A 19,814-nucleotide genomic window follows, 5' to 3' on the forward strand; every position below is an offset into this window, starting at 1 on the left:
CGCTCAGTTACGAATCTCAGAATCACTTTATTATCAGGTGGTTTTATGAAATTCAGGAACGCATGCATTAAGATCAGTCATGCTGGCTGGATTATCTCAGGGTGTTTGCCAACTTTAATTTACTCCTCTTGTTGCGTGTGTGTTCTTTTACTCCTCAGCGGCTTTTGTCTTTCCTCTCGCTCCCAGATTCCTCCCTCTTTTCCTCCCTCCCTCCCTCCTTCCTTCCCTCCACCAGCTACCTGAGGAGCTGTCAGTCTGGATTGCCGCGCTGTCGGTTCAGCCTGTCAGGATGAGGGACGCGTTCTGATCAGCCGTGGACACTGATAGACCTGTCAGGTGCGATGACAGCCGCAAGTGAAGACGCGCACAAACAGGTACATATAATGTGACAAGACTCCTTCATCCCTCCGCCACCACCCGTTCTCGCTTCCCTTCACCCCCGCCACTTCTGAAAAATAAATATCCATGTGTTGGAAGTTGGGAGAGTGCACAAGGGATGAGCATGTTTCCTGACGAGTTGAGGGAAACTTTTCTTTTGAGGCTGAGCGGATGTGATGCAGCCACGTGACGAAGTGCGGCTCGGGCATCAGTTTGGTATCATGTCAACTCGCAGTTTGAATGTTGTTTCTGCACATGGGCTGCATGAAATTAAAGGTAAGACAGTGCTGAGACTTCACACTGAGGCTGATTGTTTCTGAAGTCACATTGAAACAGCAGATCTCATGATTTGGAGTTTGCATGAATGGTGAAAAACAGCAAAATGTAAAAAAAAAAAAATTCCATTAAATATGCCACTTCCATCCATCATGTGGAGCCAGTTGCACAACCTGATCCAAAGTGTTTGCAAAGTGGAGATATCACTAAGTTAAAACAGGCTGCACGGCACGCAGTAGTTTCTTACGTGGAGTTTAGCTGTTGTTTGATATTCACTCATACTGCCAGGTCTAACTGTCTAAGAGCTAAGTGACAGAACTAACGTCAGCTGGGGCTGCCTGGTAGCTCACCTGGTACAGAGTGTACCACCACGCTGAGTCCTCACTGGAGCAGTCAGGGTTCAAATCAGGCCCCAGCCCATCATACTCTGTCTTTACTGTTAGTCCCTACTGTGTGCTATCAAATGAAGTACAAAAATGCAACAACATAGCTCACAATGACATAAAAAGTTGACATGTCTAAATTTGGTGTAAATTTAAATGTTATTTTAATTCACACTGATCATATAATGTCATTGATTATTATATTTTGCAGTTTACACTGATGATTGAATCTGATTGGACGGCTAATAAATAGCTTTGCATCTATAGATTTCTGTGGGCAAGTTTTAATGTCAACCTGATTTAGTAAAATACTGGTTAGGAACTAGCAAGTGGTTATTAAAACCACTTAACCACTTAAGAAGGGCTTAAACACCTGCAACGTTGGAGAATCCAGCAAACTTAACTACATTCTGAAAGTATCCAGCCGAAAAAATATCCCACCGCCTTCCTTCAGACTTTCAGGACAAATCAGGAATTTCAACTAATATAACAAAAAGTGCTTCTGACATAACTTACAGACCCTGCCTTTAACACAGAAATGGATATATATATATATTTATATATACAATCCTGAGAGCCAGGCTAATGCCTGCAAAAAAAACCCACATTCACTGAATTTTAGTTGGTTTTTATCATTTATTGTCTAATAATTGTTAGGGTTTTAATGGTTTAGGGAATGCTTTGCCACATTAAGTTGCAGTTGATCAAATTATCAAAACCTAATTGACACACTGGGGCCCGGCAGTTGTATCCCAGCTAATGACTACTACGTTGTTCTTAATCTAAATTGAGAAGCGTCAGTGTCGACACACAATACACAGAGCATGGTAGGAGGAGGTTCAGGACCCAAAAGCATTTTTAACAGTTTAATCCGACCGTGCCTGAGACAACTGTTAATCATGGTCCCCAGCACCTTGCCTGGGCCAGCAAACACAAAAAAAAGAGTTTAAAGCCAAATGTCCAACTGGGAATTTGGGGAGATATGTGACTAATTGAAACCACACACAAATATGCTAGAAACAAGTGAGAGAATAGCAGATACAGAACCACATCTCGTTCTGTTGCACATCTTTTCGACACTGCTGTCACATCATGTCAGTTTCACATGTGGGTTTGCCACTGTGATTAGGTATAAGCTGCTATCTAAATGACTACATATGAGCAACAATCTAAAACAAAGTAGTAGTGTGGTGGCAACACCGTGTTATGTTTTTGATGTGAGATAGACGTGACAATCGGCGTGTTTCGCCCTGCTCTCCATGCAGCAGCCGCACTGCTTCAGTGCATCCACACATCAGCGCTCAGCGGCAGCTCCACCACGTCAGGTCTCACCTGCTCCACAACCTCGGTGCAGCTGTAAACTGTTGACCCCTGTCTGCTCCTTTGGCCCAGTGGGTCATGTCCCAAAGGACTATGGGTAAAAATACAAAAACAGGCGCAAACACCGGGGTTGCTGCGACAAATGAGATAAGAGCAAAGGGTGAGTGATGGGGGTGGGTGAGTAGGGGGGCTGATGGTGGTAGTGGGTGGGGGTGGGGGGGGGGTGGGAATGGCTCATGCCAAGTGACACAAACCCCCCTTGGCAGCCTAATTAAATTTTCCACTTTTCCACACTCACATTAAGCCTCCATCGAGCTGGAAGGAATGGACGCACCAGAGGAGTCCACCCCAGGAAGAAGATCAACCACCACCCCCGCCTCCTTCCTTCCCGTTCCTCCCTGAATTTCCACATTTCCGTTTAATCAATGAATGAATGATCAACCACGTTAGTGTCTCGATTGGTACCTTCATTTATTCTAATCTGTCATTGTGCCATTTTGGTGCTTGGCTAAGAAAATACTATGGCTTTAGGATTGACAGGTGTCACAGTCACAGTCAGTGATTCCTGCTTACTCGTCCGTCTTCAGCTGGACTCAGGCCCCACCCTGCCACGCAAATTTGTCTTCTTCTTTTTGGGCTCCAAACGGCTGACACTGTAGCTGCCAGCTTGGAAAGGTCTTCTCAGAAAGCCACTGGTAATGTCATAGACTCTACGGCCGTGCTTCTTTACAGTCCTTCACCATCATACAGTTGATGAAAAAGAAACCAAAAATGTGAAGTTGATTCTGCTTCAGCTCAGTGTGTGAGAGAAGAGCGTTGGCCTGTGATGATAATGGACTTGGTAGATGTCATCTGCTAAACATCAGCATGTTCATGTTCCCTTGTCCAAAGCACAGCTGTGGCTCTTTACAGCCTCACAACAGTCTCACAGATCGTGGCTGTGAACTGTTAAGCCCCATTCAGTGCAGTGGTTTTACCCACACTGATCAGTGATATTAATCCCCTCCAGAGCGCATATGTGGGTAATTTATCATCGCTACCCCAATAATAATTACAGCCATAGTTATCTTCAGTGAACTAGCTGGTCCATTTTAAGATATTCTGATGTGGACCTCTGAGTTCTTTACACAGGTGCAGCTGCTTTTCCTTGATTTTTGACTTTTGTGTGAAAATAGAGGAAGTTAAAAATGTTTGCTAGTCTGATAGAAACAAGTTAATACCAGCATAGACTGTATGAGTACTGTAAGTCCTAAATGTCCACTTCTATCACAGGCCACAGTTAAAATGCCATTTCAATGTATATTCTTTTCACATTTTGTGGGATTTTGCTTTTCTATTGAACATATTTTTGTATCTTATTTGGTTATATATTTAAAAACTCCATAATAAAAAGAACTTTAGAGAAAGTCATTGTTGAAAACGGTTGAAAAGTTACCATATTTCTATTTGTCTGTATACCTCAGTCTGTAATGAAGGTATGAGACATCTGACAAGTAGTAAGATATCGTAGAGGCAGCAGTGGGGCCAATCTGAACGCTCATCATTTTCAACAGTGACATCCTCTCGTCTAATTCCACAATCGATTTTCCTCCGAGGAGGCAGATAAACGGAGCTAAAACAATGCGGATTACTGTACAGTGAAGATAAGCCCCGGAGTGGCATGTTAGAGGCTGAGTGAGATACTGGCACTCATAAAGCTGAACACAAAGAATTCTGTATGTTAACGCTAAGAAATGCAAGATTGCATCTAAAGACAAGCCAACAGTGCTAATCCTCCCTAAGCTTTAACAGGACGTGGGGAATGAAGTTTTCCAGTACATCTTTGCCTGATTAAGATACTCAGCAGTGTTTTGGATAAAACTGTAACTTAAATCCAATTCTTTTTCCCATAATGTGGCTTCCTCTCTGCTGTTACAGTAATAGTTAGCAAGATTGAAACTCGAAAAAAACATTTGGACTTGTTGCTCTAAACACTTTTACCACTTCCTGGGAAAAATCTTTAGGTGTTGTGTTGTGTTTGTGTTTCCACACTTCCAGAAGAAATGGATAGTCAGTTGACTAGATCAAAAGTCTTGAAACTCTGTGCAACCCACATTTTAGCAGGTGATTTCTAGGAAATGTAGTGCAGGAAACACAACAGAAAATAAAGCACCAAAGACGCTCCAAGACTTAAAAACACACCACGCATTAAGATTTAGAGGTATCTGCTTCCTTAAACTTCAGATCGGCTCGATTCAAGTCATCAGCCGTAGAAAGGAGGATGATAGTTTTACAGCTGAGGTCAAACAACAGCCAGACAACTCAGTTCCTCAACCAAAACCCATTAACATTCCAAGCTGCACAGCCTCAGCCTGCTCTCAGACCAACATACTCATAAATTACACTGACAAACCTTGTTGACGGAGTGAGATAAACTTGCCCATTGTGTGTGCACTGTGTCTGGCCTGAGCCGCGTCATTCAGAAATGCGATTTGATTTGACTGTTTTGGGCCAGCGACGAGGAAAACAACATGCAGAGGGACCAAAACAAAATAATACGCACATATAAAGGCCATTTTTGTCAGGCAGCCAACATTTTCCTTTCCTTGGTTTCTAGTATTGAGTGGGGAGGGGGGGACTTCTGTTTTCTTCCACTGAAAACAAGCAGTCCAGTAAAAGTGGAAGGAACGCCGGGGTCCTGTTTATTTGCAGGCTGCAGGTGGCTGTGTTGACCGCTCGGTGCCTGCTCAGAAGTCCCCCGACCACTCGCGTTCTTTTCTTCGCTCAGACCCTGTTATTTGTTCACTTGTTCCACCACATGCTCCAACACTTCCCCTTCTCTCTCTGCTGTTTTTGCCCGAGCAGCGTTCCATTCTTCTTTGTCTCGAGGTACAGCGTGTCTGTGACGCACTTCCTTCCATTGTATCAGGAACTGATACCTTAGCGCTTGTGAAGTTACTGTCATCAGTGTGTTGGGGTGTGTTGATTGGAAGGTGCTCAGCACAGGTAAATATGTGTGTCTCCACTTGGCTGTTTGCTTGTGGTTATTTGATTAAACAGAACTGTCTGGTAAATTACAGAACACAGCACCGTGTTTCAGGTTTGCCAGCGAGTGGACCTGCGCAACCACATGAAAACAAAGTTGTAGCCGAGGTTGAGTCCGATGAGGTCACTTGGTTTATTTCCCCGCTGCAGCAGCAAACAAGGAAACACTTGGTTGCTACGTGATGGCATTTAATAAGATGTCCCCACCCCCTAATTCCCACCTCACAGCAATTCCAGCGCTGCTCTTCTTTTAGCTTGAGGTCCAGCGAACAGTCCTAATAGAGGATTTGTTTGTTGATTTGTCTCATATGGAAAATACAGTGGTTAAAGATGTATTTGTTTACTGTAAAAAGAGTTTGGGCTCCAGATCCAGCAGCGGTAATGTGTAGGCTTGTTTCTGGTTTCAACACTTTGACCACATCTCAGCTCTGCAGGAAAGAAAGCACTTCTCCCCACTGCAACCTTTTCTTTTAACTAGGCCTACATTGACTCCTGTTTATGTAAGTGGAACCTCTTTGCATAATTAACATTTTCAACACTAAGATATTTCACTATTTAGCACCAGGATCAATAATTACCATGCAAATACCCAGAAAACCTTCTCTCAGATTCGACAGTTTGGGAGCTTTACTCATGTCATGAAAATCACTCAGTCAACCTAAGGAGTAGTTAAAGGAGTAGTTCAGCATTTTGCTTACTTTCTTACTATGAGTTAGCTGAGAAACTCAGTCCTAGTCTTAAATCAATATACAGTGAGGCTGCAGCCAGCAGCCGGTTAGTTTAGCTTAGCATAAAGTCTGGGGAAAAAAACTGCTAACCTGACTCTGTTTCCTGACTGTAGCGCACAGTCCAGACAGGACAAGATGTCCTGACTTTTATTCCTTAGTATGGGTCAAACTCCAAAAACAGTGGCCTCTACATTTCCCATAATGCATCTTGCTAGTGTTTTTGTTTTACCATGTCTACGTGGTAAGCCTCCATTTTTTTTCATATTTATGAAACAATTCATGTACAAACAACATGGCTTTATCATGTTCACATCAGACCTACAGGATCTGGTGCTAACAAATAAGACAAAACTGAGCCAGAGATTAAAATAGTTTTCATTGTTTTAAATTAAAAAAAACATACAAGGGCTGGAACTTTCTGTAAATCATCTTCTAATGTACAGAAACAGTTCAACAATTCCATTGCACCTCTATTTTTCATGAGTTTTATATAAGAAAGTCATTATGAAAGACATTAAACTGAGGATTTATCTAGTTTGATTTGTGTGTATAAAAAAGTCCAAGAGTAAGTATTACTCCACATGCCCCGTTTGTGATGCAAGGCTCCAGTTATAAATTTGTCTCCGAGCCCGAGTCAAGATAACCCTGATGACATCATTGGGGTTATTATCACCGACCGTTTTCCCAGGCTGAGCAGTACTTCCCATGACAAATAAACTGTCCTTATTGCTTTCACTAAATGCCAACAATATACAGAATTTTGGACATTTTATTAGTCCATTAGCGCTTCTAATGTTCTTTAATTAACTGTTAATGCACATGGGATCTGATATTCAAGCTGAAACTATACCTCTTGTTCACATGCAGTCCAGGTAGACTGCATGTGAACAAGAGGAAGATGCTGTGGAGCAGCTGCGGTGCTTTTTGCATACCTGAATGTGATTGGCCTTATTGGAGGATATGCAGCCAATGAATTCATATTCTTCTCTCCGCGATCCCAGACTCCAGAGGTCAAGAATGATGAAATTATCCCTCTGCGCTGTTGTGCTTCACTGTTTAAATGAGTCACCAAGGCAACCAGCAAATGAAATCACTGAACTATGGTTACTTTAATTCACAGGAGCTGTCTGCCAGTCTGGCATCCAGCCTCTTTTTAAAGCCATGTTCTTGCACAGTGGGCATCCTGATGAAACTGCTGATTACATTTCTATATTTAAAGGTCCAACTTGCACCGTACACTGTGACAAGAGAGCACGTTTGACATTGTCAGAGCACACCAAGTCATATGAGATAGTTTTGATAGATTTCATGTCATGATCAACAGCATGGGAAAACGATAAGGGTAAGTGTGGCTCACTGGCAGGTCTACCCTGCCTACTGTATCCTGTGGTGAACTTAGCAGACATGCATTGCTGCTTCTTTGCTGCGTTGCATCATAAAACAGTGGATTAACCGTGTTAATAGGCCACAAGCACAACAACTCATCCCAGTGTCAGTCAGCTAATTGTTTGTTAATACAGTCTCGGTGCTCCTAGTCAGCACTTTGCTGCCTGCGTGTGTCCTGCTGGCAGCACCTGAGCTGTGAGATTAAGCCTGCTGATCATGTTGAGCTATTATCTAGGTTAAGGTATTACAACATGACAGGTGAGTGACGCCAAAGAAAACGAAGAAAGGCAAGGGCAAAAAAAGAATCAATAATAATGCCAGTGCAGATCACTGTGGATGCTGACTCGAGGAAATGTTTCATTTCGTGTAAAACAGCCTCCTCCTCTCTGTTCCGCTGAGCTGTTTTCCGTCAAATTATTTAGCAATAAAGTAACTCGGTAATCCTGTAAATGCTTTGATTGCACTTTTGAGAAGGTTTACAGTTAATTTGAATGTGTATCATTCTTCACAAAACCTTCAAGTGGAGAATGTTTTTCTCACTTTGTGACACTGAACACGAGTCACATGCAACTTTAATCCAGAGGGACTAACAAGAACAAATAACACTACATGATGTGAGGGCTGTTACAGATTTACACACAGTATAGACTGTGGTACCTCCAGTAGCAAACATGAAAATACGAATTATGTTGCGCAACGGCTTCTGTAAGGGTTATATTACTATACATCATTTTACTGGATTAGAATTAGTTAATACCGATGCCTGCATGTGTAAACAGTATTTTAGCTTTGTAGCTGGTAGAGGTGGACTTTTTTATTTGTTCTTTTGTTTTTTTTTTACTTACCCAAGACCGCATGGATCAACATCTACGAAACAATGGCATTAAAGTGCAGCATAAATCACTTAAAGAGGTGAAAGTACAACATTCTTCAACCAAGTTTACACGTTAGTTTTGCCTTATTTGACCATAATAACAAATTAATTTAAACATAGATGGCTGGATTGAATAGTTCTATGCAGTGTGCTTTTCTCCATTATTTCTTATGCTTGCAGACCCTCTGGAACCTATTCAAACCCTCGTATCTATCAGAGATCATGGAGATGCTGGTGTGATGTGCTTTATATGCAGTACAGTATTTAACAATGTCTCGTATCTTTTAAAAAAGATAATATCTTTGTTAAATCCTGCTAAGCAAACTACTGTTGAGTAAAAGTATGATATTTACCAAAAAGAAAAATGCAACAGAGTGAAAGTATAAAGTGGCATCAAGTGGAACCTCAAAACAGTATGTGTTTTGCTACTTTCTACCACCGGTAGTGTTGGTGGGGGGAATGTGTGATATGTATGCCTGAGTGTCAGTGAAATGAGTAGCACACCACAGAGCAGTGAACATTTAAAATATAGCATGTTCATTGTGAGACTCTGTGCTGCCTCAGCAGAGAGATGCACTGAGTGAGGTGGAGCTGAACATTAGAAGCTAAGTGGTGGCAACAATTGGAGAGAGTGTATTTAGTTATAACATGCTTGGCATTTTGCACTGCATGGTTATTATTTTAATTTTGGTGAATAGTGAATGATTTTAGATGCCAAGCTCAGTCTGTGCATAAGTTGGTGTTGAACCTGAATGATCTGTTGAGTGTAGGTTTGAATGTAAACAACAAATAGATTTTTGGAATAAATTAATTGATGAAGATTGATGTAGATCTATGCAGTGTATCACTTTTCATCCCGTTTGCAGATCTCTAACTTAATCTAAAAATGCTCTCCTCCTTGTGCTACAGCTCCATCACGTTTAGCCGGATGTCGCCAAGTCCTCATTTTAACAATACAGGGTCTTCTTGACTGTCCTTCGGATTTAGCAGACGAGTACTTGAAGGCAGCATTAGGGCCATCAGCCCTCTTGCGTCACGGGCACCCGCAGCGCGTCGGCCACGGTCAGGTAAGCCTCGAGCTTATAGTCTAGTCTGTCAGTGAACGTAATTCCTGTGCAGATAGCAGTCTGGATGAGATGTTCTGCGCGGAGCTGATTCCTTATGATGTATGATGGAGTTACGCCGACGCATAGTGGCGCACGACCTGCGGATCAGACAGTCTCCGTGCGCACGCTGACCCTCCAGTCTGTCGCCTGACGTACCCGACCGTCTCCTTGGGCCTCTGCACTGCAGCGCTTAGCCATAGCTATAAGTCCCTGTGTCTGTCACTTACCATCAGCATCTAATAAACAACTACTGACAAATTGGAGCAATAAGGTCTGACTGACAGGCGTCACATAACGCATTTTGTCGTGTACTCCAGTTTGTTTGCGTGATATCTCATTATGTACTTAAAGATCCAAATTGGACTCATATAGGAACACAACCTGTCACAGTGCCATACCTTGCTTTACCCAAATTACCGCCGATGGGTGCATCTCAAATTATATTACAGCATTAATTATAGGACTATGGCAGATTAGATTTCCCCAAGCAATTTAGCAGAAACTGTGTCGCTTAGCAACACCGTTACTGTTCAAAAGCTGTGTCGCTGGCAGCTGGTAAACATTAATCATTAATTAATATCATTCAAATAAAGATTTGTTGAACATCTGCGTGCTTTCTGTCGCTATTTCAAGTAACCAAAAGCTCGGGGCGCAGTAGCAGAGTAGCTCTGAGTGATTGTGGAGAAGCCTCCCCACAGATCACTGCGCAGGTCAAAAGGCAATGCAGCGAAAATGACACCCAGTAACTTTGGAAAGGGTGACATATTGGAGGGCTGGAGTACCTATAGTATCACTGACGTGTTCCTGTTATGAGCAAGCGCACAAATTTAGTCCCTCCGCGGCGAGTGGTCACCTCAGAAAACCCCCCTGCAGATTATTTTCCCTCTGCAACTTCCCCGCCTGAACACTGCGACTGAAACTTTTTTTGATGGGAGCGACTTTTTCTGGCAAAGATATGCGCGGCAAACAGCTTTAAGAGAGCTCAGCATAACCAGTTATGGTGATACAGATTAAAATAGGAACCATAGCAGATTGGATTATACTTAATGCGCCATTTCATATCGTGTAACGTGTCACATTCTGGGCGCTGTGCCCTTGTTTATGAGGTGCGTCCGAATTACAATTAGCCCACATTTCACTGAGATTCCTTTGAAGCATCCATGCTGCACTGTTGTGTAGACCTAACCAGTGGGCCACATTAATTTGACCAAATGCATAGGATCATGCTGGGTTTTGTGCCATCTTTTTTGTATCCATTCCACCTCTCCATATTACGCACAATGAGTCGCCGCCAAATACCACAAAGACTTAATTGCGCAGAGACGCTGCATGTCCAATCAGTTTGAGTGGTCTTTATTAGCAGGAACAGCAGCAGATGGGAGCCGGTGGATGTTGAGTCTTCACGCAGTAGAAATAACAGTCACGGTGCACTGGCGTGGCCTCTGTTATGCTGTCAGTACATTTTAGGCTTTCTAGGTTCGGCATGGATGTGGATGAAGAAGTAATTCTGGCTAAGAAAACTTCTCAGAGATGCTTTCAGTGCTCTAAACTCACTCATGGTGTGTGCGCGCATGTGTGCCGCCCGACTTTAAGCGAGCCTGCGTCCTGGCGCTCTTCACCTGCACGTTTAAGGCTTTAATATTCTGGTTTTCCTGACACTGGTGAGTTACCGGACCGGGACCCGCGCGCTGAGAGCTCCGAGTCCGGAGTGCAGTGCGCGAGGGGAGGGAATCCCTCCAGTGTCTGACGCTTCCTTTACCAAGGAAACCCACACGCGCTCTCTGACGCAACTGCCCATTTTAGGAAACATGCGTCAATGGACCAAAGCAAGTGAGACAAATAGTGAACTCCACAGCGGGCACTGACGTCCGTATCAAAAAATAAATCTCTCCAGACAGATTTCAGGTACTTTTCTGAATCCCTGCTTTTGGATTATGTCTCCAGTGTCCGCTGGGCGAACGATGGCCGCAGCGGATCTTTCTTTTTCACTGCCTTATCCAGAATCGACCCCTCCCTGCCTGAAGTCGCAACGCCCAGGCGTGACGTAGGCTGTTTCGTTGGTGTTGAAAAGCCGTTGCAGTTCTTCATAGTGCCATTGAAGTGAGTCATCCCTAGGAAGTGTGGTGAAAAGGAAAAGAAAAAAGTTAGAACTGTTCCGTGAACAGCCGAGAGCTCAGATAGGTGTGTAGAAGGTAAAGCGACGGAAAATACTCAGAAGGCTAAACAGGCAATAGGCTTTAAAGCGAATGATAACCTGCGTGAGTCACTCGGTAACTACAGATTCACTTGTCTCAACTGGATTTGACTGCTGAAGGTGTGCTGCTGACTTTAGGTTGAAGTTTGCGCACCTGAGAGGATCCATAATAGAGTAGTGGAGGGCGACCTGCAGCTCGACAATAAATGCGCAGTAAGAGAGAGAGCCTTTACGAGCAGAGCACGCAAGAAATATTTATTCTAGCTGGTAATAACTGCGAAATGTTTTAGGTTAGTCTAGAGGAGCATAATTGCACTTTGTTTTTGCCAACTCTTCTCTGGATATCCCAAATTAACAACGTCTCGAGTCAGAGGATTTTTTGTTTGTTTGTTTGTGCCTTTTCACTGCGAGGATTTTTTTTTTTTTAAAAAAAAGGGATCAGAGCTCCAACCGCACACTGAAATCTTACTCTTTCCTGGATCATGTACCAGGACTACTCCGGGAACTACGACACCTCGTCCCGCGGAAGCAGCACCTCTCCGGCCCAGCCAGAGTCCTTCACTAGCGGCAGCAGCACGATCGGAAGTCCGATCTCTACCTCAAGCTACCAGGTAACACCAGGAAACGCCGGGCTGCCGCGACATTATATAGAAATAACACACGATTATTTGTCTGTCTTGGCTTTTAAGCGCATAACCTCTGTAAATTGCAGGCCGTGTGTCCTATACATTATTTTGTTTAATCGAGACACCTTTTATAGATATTAACAGGAGTTCTTCAGCTCGCTTGGGGGGAAAAAAAACAAAAACGGATGAACCAGTTGACACAGATTGCATCAGTGACTCAACAGATGCAAGACTCGATCCATGCACAAGCCTATTGGACTCCTACCATTTGAATTCTGTCGTAAGCTGTCTAAACACAATCGGATCATGTACGTTTGATCAAATATCAAATTTACGCACTGGCTGGCGCGCATGCAGTAAATGGCGACTGGCGGTGATTTGGGTCTTTTTTGACAGAAACGTGTATTTATTGGCGCTTATGGTAGAACTGAACTTCTGAACGCACAGGAGACACTGAGGAGATCTGTGCGCTGTTTGGTGTTGTACAATCGGGATACATTGTAATGAATTTGATCAGATGTCAGTTTCAGACCCACTATCTCCTTCTATGGATCTCGTGTTTTCCCTGTCAGTGCGTGAAATATTTTGGAGGTCTTCGTAGCACCCAAGTGGGGACGCTCTTTACGCACTGCACTGCAAGGACGTTAAATCCTATAGAAACACACATGTGCTACCCTGAGCTCTTTACACAGTGGGCTAGTCCGCCAGTAAACATGGTAGAGATCAAACGTATCGTGGAGAATGCAACAGGCAGACATTCTGCTTTATACAGGCTGACATTAACGCAGACATCTGATTGGTCTTGGCCACCAGTTCAGGCAGTTTGGAGTGCACCAAAGACATGGGACATTAGCTTAGTTCATTTTGATGTTTGTGGGAAACATTTGTTCAGATCAGAAATTACTTCATCGTGGAGCAGATTGCAGTCTGATTTTCTCGCACTGCACATGGCACATTTCCTCCAGCGGGAAGCGCACAGACCGGGAGCGCAGGAACATCAAAAGCCTGTATTTCCTCATCAAAAAGGAAATCGCTGTACTCTGAGAAACTGTTTTTTGTTTTTTTTTTAAAAAAAGCATCCATCTGCCAGATGCTATCAGCGGTTAAGCTTTCATACATTCTCAGTGAGATGTACCCTACATGTACGGTAGGCGTGTCAGTATAACATTGCGAGGACGCCGTGCCAGTATATTCTCAAATAATAGGATATAAATCCGGGAAGAGGCGCGCTGTTTACCCGCACCCAAGTCTTGCGTACAGTGCTCTTCTGTGGAAAAGCTCACGCAACATTACGGTAAACGACTTTTGGCAAGAATCTATCTTTGCTCGAGTTCCCTGTAATCACACACTGGCTGTCTGTTTCCCATTAAAGCGGGCTGGAACATGACCTCTTTGTTAGGTTTTTTCTCTCTTTTTATTAGACCACTTGAATTTTTTTATCAGACCAGAAGTTTCATCAGTTAATTCGGAGCTTCTTCTGTATTTAGTGTGATGGCTCCACTGAGTGTTGTCCTCCACACTCTACTGGGTACACATTCCTCTTCGGGAATTTTAACGCTCATACATGGAGGTCAAGGTCGCCAATAATTCTGGCAAATTGTCTGCCTTGTTACAGCTGGCAGCTCCCCCCTTTACTGGAACTGACCGCGTTGCACATGTGCTTAACAAATCCCATACACAATGACTCACCAGATAAACAAAGTTCCAATAGACTGCCGGGATATCCGACGGAAAGTCGGGAATAACGGGGATATGGGGACGTGCGTAAATTGCGCACACAGTCGGGCAGTCCGTCTGTTTGTGGACTCCAGAGACACGAATAAGTCACTGCAGTCCAAATACGGGCTGCCTGCCTGTCCCTGAATAAGTCTTTGGAGCTCACGATCATTATTTCAGCCAGATTCACACATACATGCTGATTATAGATATTTACACATTTAGAAATTGGAGGATTTAAAAGGAGTGCTCCAAAGCCATAGTTTGAGGTGTTAGTACCAAAGATTGAGTCGCTGAAGTCGCTTTAGATATACACACACACAACTACAGGCAAATGCACCAGTCAGTGATAAATAATGTTTTTGAAAACCACTGAATTGTTTATGTCATTTAACAGGTTTTGGATCTCAGAAAAAAAATAAAATAATCCCTCTCAAACAGTTCCTCTTCTGGACAATATAAAAAGGTCTAGTCACCATACGATCCTTTGCTTTATGCGTCTCCACAGCCAAAAGTGCAGCTCATGTGTATATTTACCGTCCTGCCCGTCCAGCCATGTGTAACACTTCCCCAGTGCTGTGCTTTGTCTCATGGTTATTGTAGTAAAGTGAGATGCACTGGACACCTTGGGCTTTCCCACATGATTCACAGCATGTGTCACTGTTCCACTCCAGGGGTTACATACACAGTGTTTTGCCTATGTGGATTGAATCATTACCATAAGCTTGAAATGTAGACAATGTGTGAATTTGATAATGGTGGGTGGTGGCATGTGTCTCTGCGACTGCACTGTCAAAGAAATGAGGCAGGGTTCGTGGTTATTAACGGAGATGCTGTTGGGATGAAGTTGCATGGACTGATACCATACCAGCATACAGACTCGCTCCTCTTCAAGCCAGTCCACTTTTCTGGAAAATTTCCTTTGACGTGATCATGCACCCACTCTTATCCTATCTCTCTCATTCCTTGTCTTTCCAGAAGTACAGGGTTGACATGCCCGGCTCCAACAGTGCCTTCATACCCACCATCAATGCAATCACGACCAGCCAAGACCTGCAGTGGATGGTACAGCCCACCGTCATCACCTCCATGTCCAACCCTTACTCCCGCTCCCACCCGTACGGCCATCACCTGACCAACGGGCCAGGGCTGTTGGGGCACAACACACTGGCTCGGCCCGGGGTTATCCGCTCTATCGGGGACGCCAGGGGCCGACGCAAGAGGGATGAACAGGTGAGGCACCTGGGAACACAATGTGGAGCTAACAGGACTAGGGGTTTTTTTCCCAATAGATAGAATTTGATTTCTTTTTATATGGCTGGATTTTGCTTCAGCATGTCTTTTACAAAGCATTTTGACGTGTGTTTGTTCTGAAAACTAAGCATAACCTTATTATTTTCATTGGAAATTATTAAATAGGCATGTTTGTGTAACGGCGAAGAAGCAAATCCAGGAGTTTATTTGATCATGCCAAAAAAATTCTATTGGTATAATCATTGTTATTCTCCTCACAGCCAGCCAGTAGTGCCCAGCTTTACTTTATACTCTTGCTCTTCGCTTCATATTGATTGTGTGTGTCTGTCAAACAGCTTATTTTACCTGCCGTGTTCCTTCTTTACGTGCCCTTAGCTCACCCCGGAGGAAGAGGAGAAAAGGAGGGTGAGGCGTGAGAGGAATAAGTTAGCCGCTGCCAAATGCCGCAACCGCAGGCGAGAGCTCACCGAGATGCTGCAAGGAGTGAGTAGAAAACCGGAAAACTGGAGCCACCAGATCAAATCAGAATTTGTTACTGGGTTCCGCTTTAATCTTTGTAAAATGACCACATATGTGCCAACCACCTCTAGGTAATAAACACTCCTGCTTCCGGTTTTTGGGCAAAATTTGCAATGCTTATAGTTGATGCGGAAAATCAAACTGGCAAAAAAAAAAGAAAGAAATGATTTGCACAGAGAGAATTTGTGTTGCACAGGGAGAAAAAAATAGTCGCACTTGTTGAGAAGTCTGGCGAGAGTCCAGATTTTTTGATGAGTGATTGAACTCCACACCTAAATTTACAACCTCGCATTACTGGTTTGACTCTCGCTGTGTCTCTGAGTGCAAGGTCTGAGTGAAGAGATGACAGGCGATGAAAAGCTTTTTGTCTCAGGCAGCTGTAGACAGAGGTAGGGCTGTCTCACGGCCCTGCCTGGCAGACAGTAACAGCAACTAAATGGACTAATTAGCCGAATTACAGTGAGGTTGAGCTTGTCAAGCCTTTAAAAAAAAAAGAAAAAAAAAAAAAAAAAACAGGAATGGAATTTGCTGTAGGCAGCTGTCTCCATGAATGCAGGACATTTTGTAAAAGGGGCCAATTGCTTGTCTCACAATCCCACATGGAGACATGCTGCGCACACACGCACATACAAACACACACACACACCAAACCCATTGCTTCCAGGGAAAAAGACACCACAAAAAAAGGCTGTCCGTCCTCACATAGCTGTTAAAACTCTAAATAAGGAAGTGTCGTTTTCCAGTTTAAAGTGGAAGCGATATGTCTCCTCTTTGACTGATATCTTTCATTTAAGTCCCACTGGGCACTTCCCCCTGGCTCCCGTACAACTTCCTCATACCTTTGCCCATGAGTCAAAGTTCTCAGACAGCATGTCAGCTTATCTTTATCTGCGTGATGTCTAGAACTGACGAATGGCTTATAAAGGAGCTGTCTTTGTCTTCGTTTATGTGCCACACTGTTGATGCAGATTTCATATCTCGTAGACACAAACAATGCCCAGTCATTATGTGAAACTGAAATTCAAGCAGAAAGCTTCGAGATTACACGTTGCATGTCTGAATGGCCCATGACAAATTCTTGATTTAATGTGTTGATTGTGCTACCTTCTGCGTTTAGGAATTTGTAGCAAACAAACAGTGCCCTCTTTTGGTGCTTTAGGGGAACACTCATACAGTCTAACGCCTTATTGTTGGAGAAACTTGAAACTCTTGCAAGATCACACATTCAAAGCTTTGATCATTTTTGCAGCCATGTTATCAATTTCTTGGTGTTTTGTCATTCAGTATTTATGAAAGTGCTGCTGCAATATTTGTTCTTTATCAAGTTAAAATCCTGCTAAAGGCACATTAGGGGTTAGAGGGGTTATGTTGTTCCCCATCTTGCTGTGCTCTTATTATTCATCATTCATCTTTCTGCTGTGACAAAAAAATGATTAAAAAGACAGACCTGCTCATATTCAAGCTTATGTGCTCAACCTTATTTCCTGTTTCTCTTCGCAGGAGACTGAGAAGCTGGAGGAGGAGAAAGCAGACCTGCAGAAGGAGATCGAGACCCTGCAGAAGGAGAAAGACAAACTGGAGTTCATGCTGGTCGCCCACAATCCAGTGTGCAAGCTCCCCAACGACGAGCGGCACCAGCCATCAGGGCACCAGCAGCACCACCAGCAGTGCGCCCCACTCCCCCTCACCATGCGCCCAAACATGGGCACCCGTGCTCAGATGAACCAAGTGGTAGTGAAGCAGGAGCCAGAGGACAATGAGGTGGACAAGCCCCAGCGCTCCGTCATCAAGCCCATCTGCCTGGGTGGCGGCATTGTCAGCGGGATGTACCTCACAGATGGAGACAGCCTGAACACGCCAGTGGTGGCGGCGTCCACCCCAGCCACCACTCCCAACGCCCCGAGCCTCATATTCACCTACCCGAGCATGCTGGAGCCTGACAGCCCCTCACCCTCCTCCGAGTCCTGCTCCAAGGCCCACCGGCGTAGCAGCAGCAGCGGCGACCAGTCCTCAGACTCCCTCAACTCGCCCACCCTCCTTGCCCTCTGAGTGAGGGCTCGGCTCGGCGCAGCTGAGAAACAAACACTGTGGCTGAAGGCAAGCATGAGGATCAACTGCCCCCCCCTCCCCCTCCTCCAGTGTCTTTTAAAGACCCAAGAGCACATTCAACAGTCCAGACCAAGCTGACCATGTGAGCCGATTCCCCCACAAGGGCTACGCCGTGTGTTTCTTCTCGTTCTGCTTCCGTGTACATTTTTTTTTTTTTAATCCGTAAAAGTGTGTGCACCAATCCGAAGAAGTGTCATCCCTTCGCCATTTCAACTCCACAGTGTCAACTTGTTTACTAAGCAGACGATTCTGAAGAAAAACATGCCTAAATCTGGCTATTGTGAGTTGATGTGACTACAACTAGCGCGCTCTTAATATATATATATTTTTGGAAAATGTTTAAAAAGCCATGTGGCCGACACTTGCACTCCGCCAAGACGAATCAATAAATCACTAAGCGAGGTCAGCTTTCTACTGGAATTTCTGAGGGGAGAAGGAGACACTGAGCAAAGACTTCCTCTCATCGTTTTTTCCATTTAGAGTTGTCCTTTCGTAACTTGGACCTTGATTCAGGAATCGCTAGAAGAGTGTGTACACATTTCTGACGCTATCTCCATCTCTTTAATTGTATTTATGGCCTGTGCTGAATTAAATTTTACAGTGTTTTGTTGAGACATTGTCCTCTCCTTAATCTGCCTGTAGAAAAGCAAAATGGTCATCCACGGGGAGACCAAAGCACTCTCAGTGTTGCAAAGGATACGAGCCAACTTTCAATCAATGACTAGTTCCTCAATACTCTATACCTTCTATTTTGCCATAGTGGCTTGACTTTACAGTAGTATTTGTGTGCTTTTCCTCAGTGATTCTGTACCTGAACTTTACAACCTGTTTATGACAAAGTGTATGTGATTTACATTGATGTCAGGGATATCTCTCATGTGTAGTAGAACCCCATCGTGAAGAACGTTGCAGGACTGCAGGCTGTTGTATGGTCTAGCCAAAGTGTTGCAGAGTTGGTCCTATATTTGGAGGGACGATAAACTTCATCGCTTCATTGTGTCACATCAAGAAAAGTTTGTCTTTCCGCCCAGACATTTCAAAAAAAATATCATAAAAGTTTGAACAAAGCCCTCCTCCACCGGACTCTGACTGTACTTCTCTCTTTGTCTCTTACACTCTCTAAATAAAGGTCTAACCTTTTTCAACACTGCCTCCCCGGGCAGGTCAGGTTTCAAAAAGCCAAAAAGGTTTGTGTGACACATGTGATCCTGTAATTCGTCCATCTTTGTCTGAAAGGAGGGACTTTGCTCAAATTTGTAAAAGCCACTGTGGTCTAGACTGTCGCCAGCTGCCAATGATGTCAACCCTGTTTATACTGTGTTTGTAAATCTGTCACTTTTAGTAAAGAAATGATGTTTAAATTCAACTCAGATGTGCTGATATATGGGTGTATGAACATATGCCAATGTCGAGGTACTCCGTGGAAGCCTTGTGGGCTTCAAACAAGGGCCGGCCACAGTTTACTTTTGGACAATGGGGAAGGGATATGAGGACTCTCTCTGCAGCTGGCCTGAGATGAAAGAGGGGACACCTTGAGAAGATGTAATATTTCTGAAGTTCTATGAAGCACTTCTTTTTCATTATTTTTAACGTGTGTATCTTAAAGGGACGAGGGTTTTCAATACCGTGCACTGAGAGGGACACAACAGCGCTATTTGGGACTTTTTTGTTTACTTCAAACATTCCTAATGAATATAATGTCAGGGGTCAAAGAGGGGTGTCATCGTTGCTCGAACCCTTTTTGTTATCAGAGGAGTAAAAGTTGTGGCTGGAAGACTTTCGTTGCACTGGATGCAGGAAAATGGACTTTGCAATTCAATACAAGCTGCTGCTACTGTGGAAAGAACATGTCGGCTGTTTATCTTTCGATGATGTCGGGTTTAACATCGCTGGCTGTGGTATCATGTTGATGCAACAGGAA

At 43.9% G+C, this 19,814-nt stretch overlaps 1 protein-coding gene across 1 annotated transcript; it reads left to right on the top strand.

Moving 5' to 3' along the window:
• The first annotated feature begins 11,591 nt into the window (after positions 1-11,591).
• fosl2 (FOS like 2, AP-1 transcription factor subunit) lies at positions 11,592-19,259 on the top strand. The gene is made up of 4 exons (XM_070842171.1): positions 11,592-12,280; positions 14,990-15,244; positions 15,641-15,748; positions 17,285-19,259. The coding sequence occupies exons 1-4, from the start codon at positions 12,152-12,154 to the stop codon at positions 17,831-17,833; spliced, it is 1,041 nt and encodes a 346-aa protein (XP_070698272.1). The 5' UTR covers positions 11,592-12,151; the 3' UTR covers positions 17,834-19,259.
• Positions 19,260-19,814: the final 555 nt, after the last annotated feature.

This window comes from Pempheris klunzingeri, chromosome 13, assembly GCF_042242105.1.
Source record: "Pempheris klunzingeri isolate RE-2024b chromosome 13, fPemKlu1.hap1, whole genome shotgun sequence".
NCBI classification, from domain to species: Eukaryota; Metazoa; Chordata; class Actinopteri; order Acropomatiformes; family Pempheridae; genus Pempheris; species Pempheris klunzingeri.

Coding starts and splice junctions, on each gene's coding strand:
- fosl2 (XM_070842171.1), top strand. CDS start 12,152: ATGTACCAGGACTACTCCGGGAACTACGACACCTCGTCCCGCGGAAGC. Junction 12,281..14,989: donor TCTCTACCTCAAGCTACCAG/GTAACACCAGGA, acceptor TTGTCTTTCCAG/AAGTACAGGGTTGACATGCC. Junction 15,749..17,284: donor TCACCGAGATGCTGCAAGGA/GTGAGTAGAAAA, acceptor TTCTCTTCGCAG/GAGACTGAGAAGCTGGAGGA.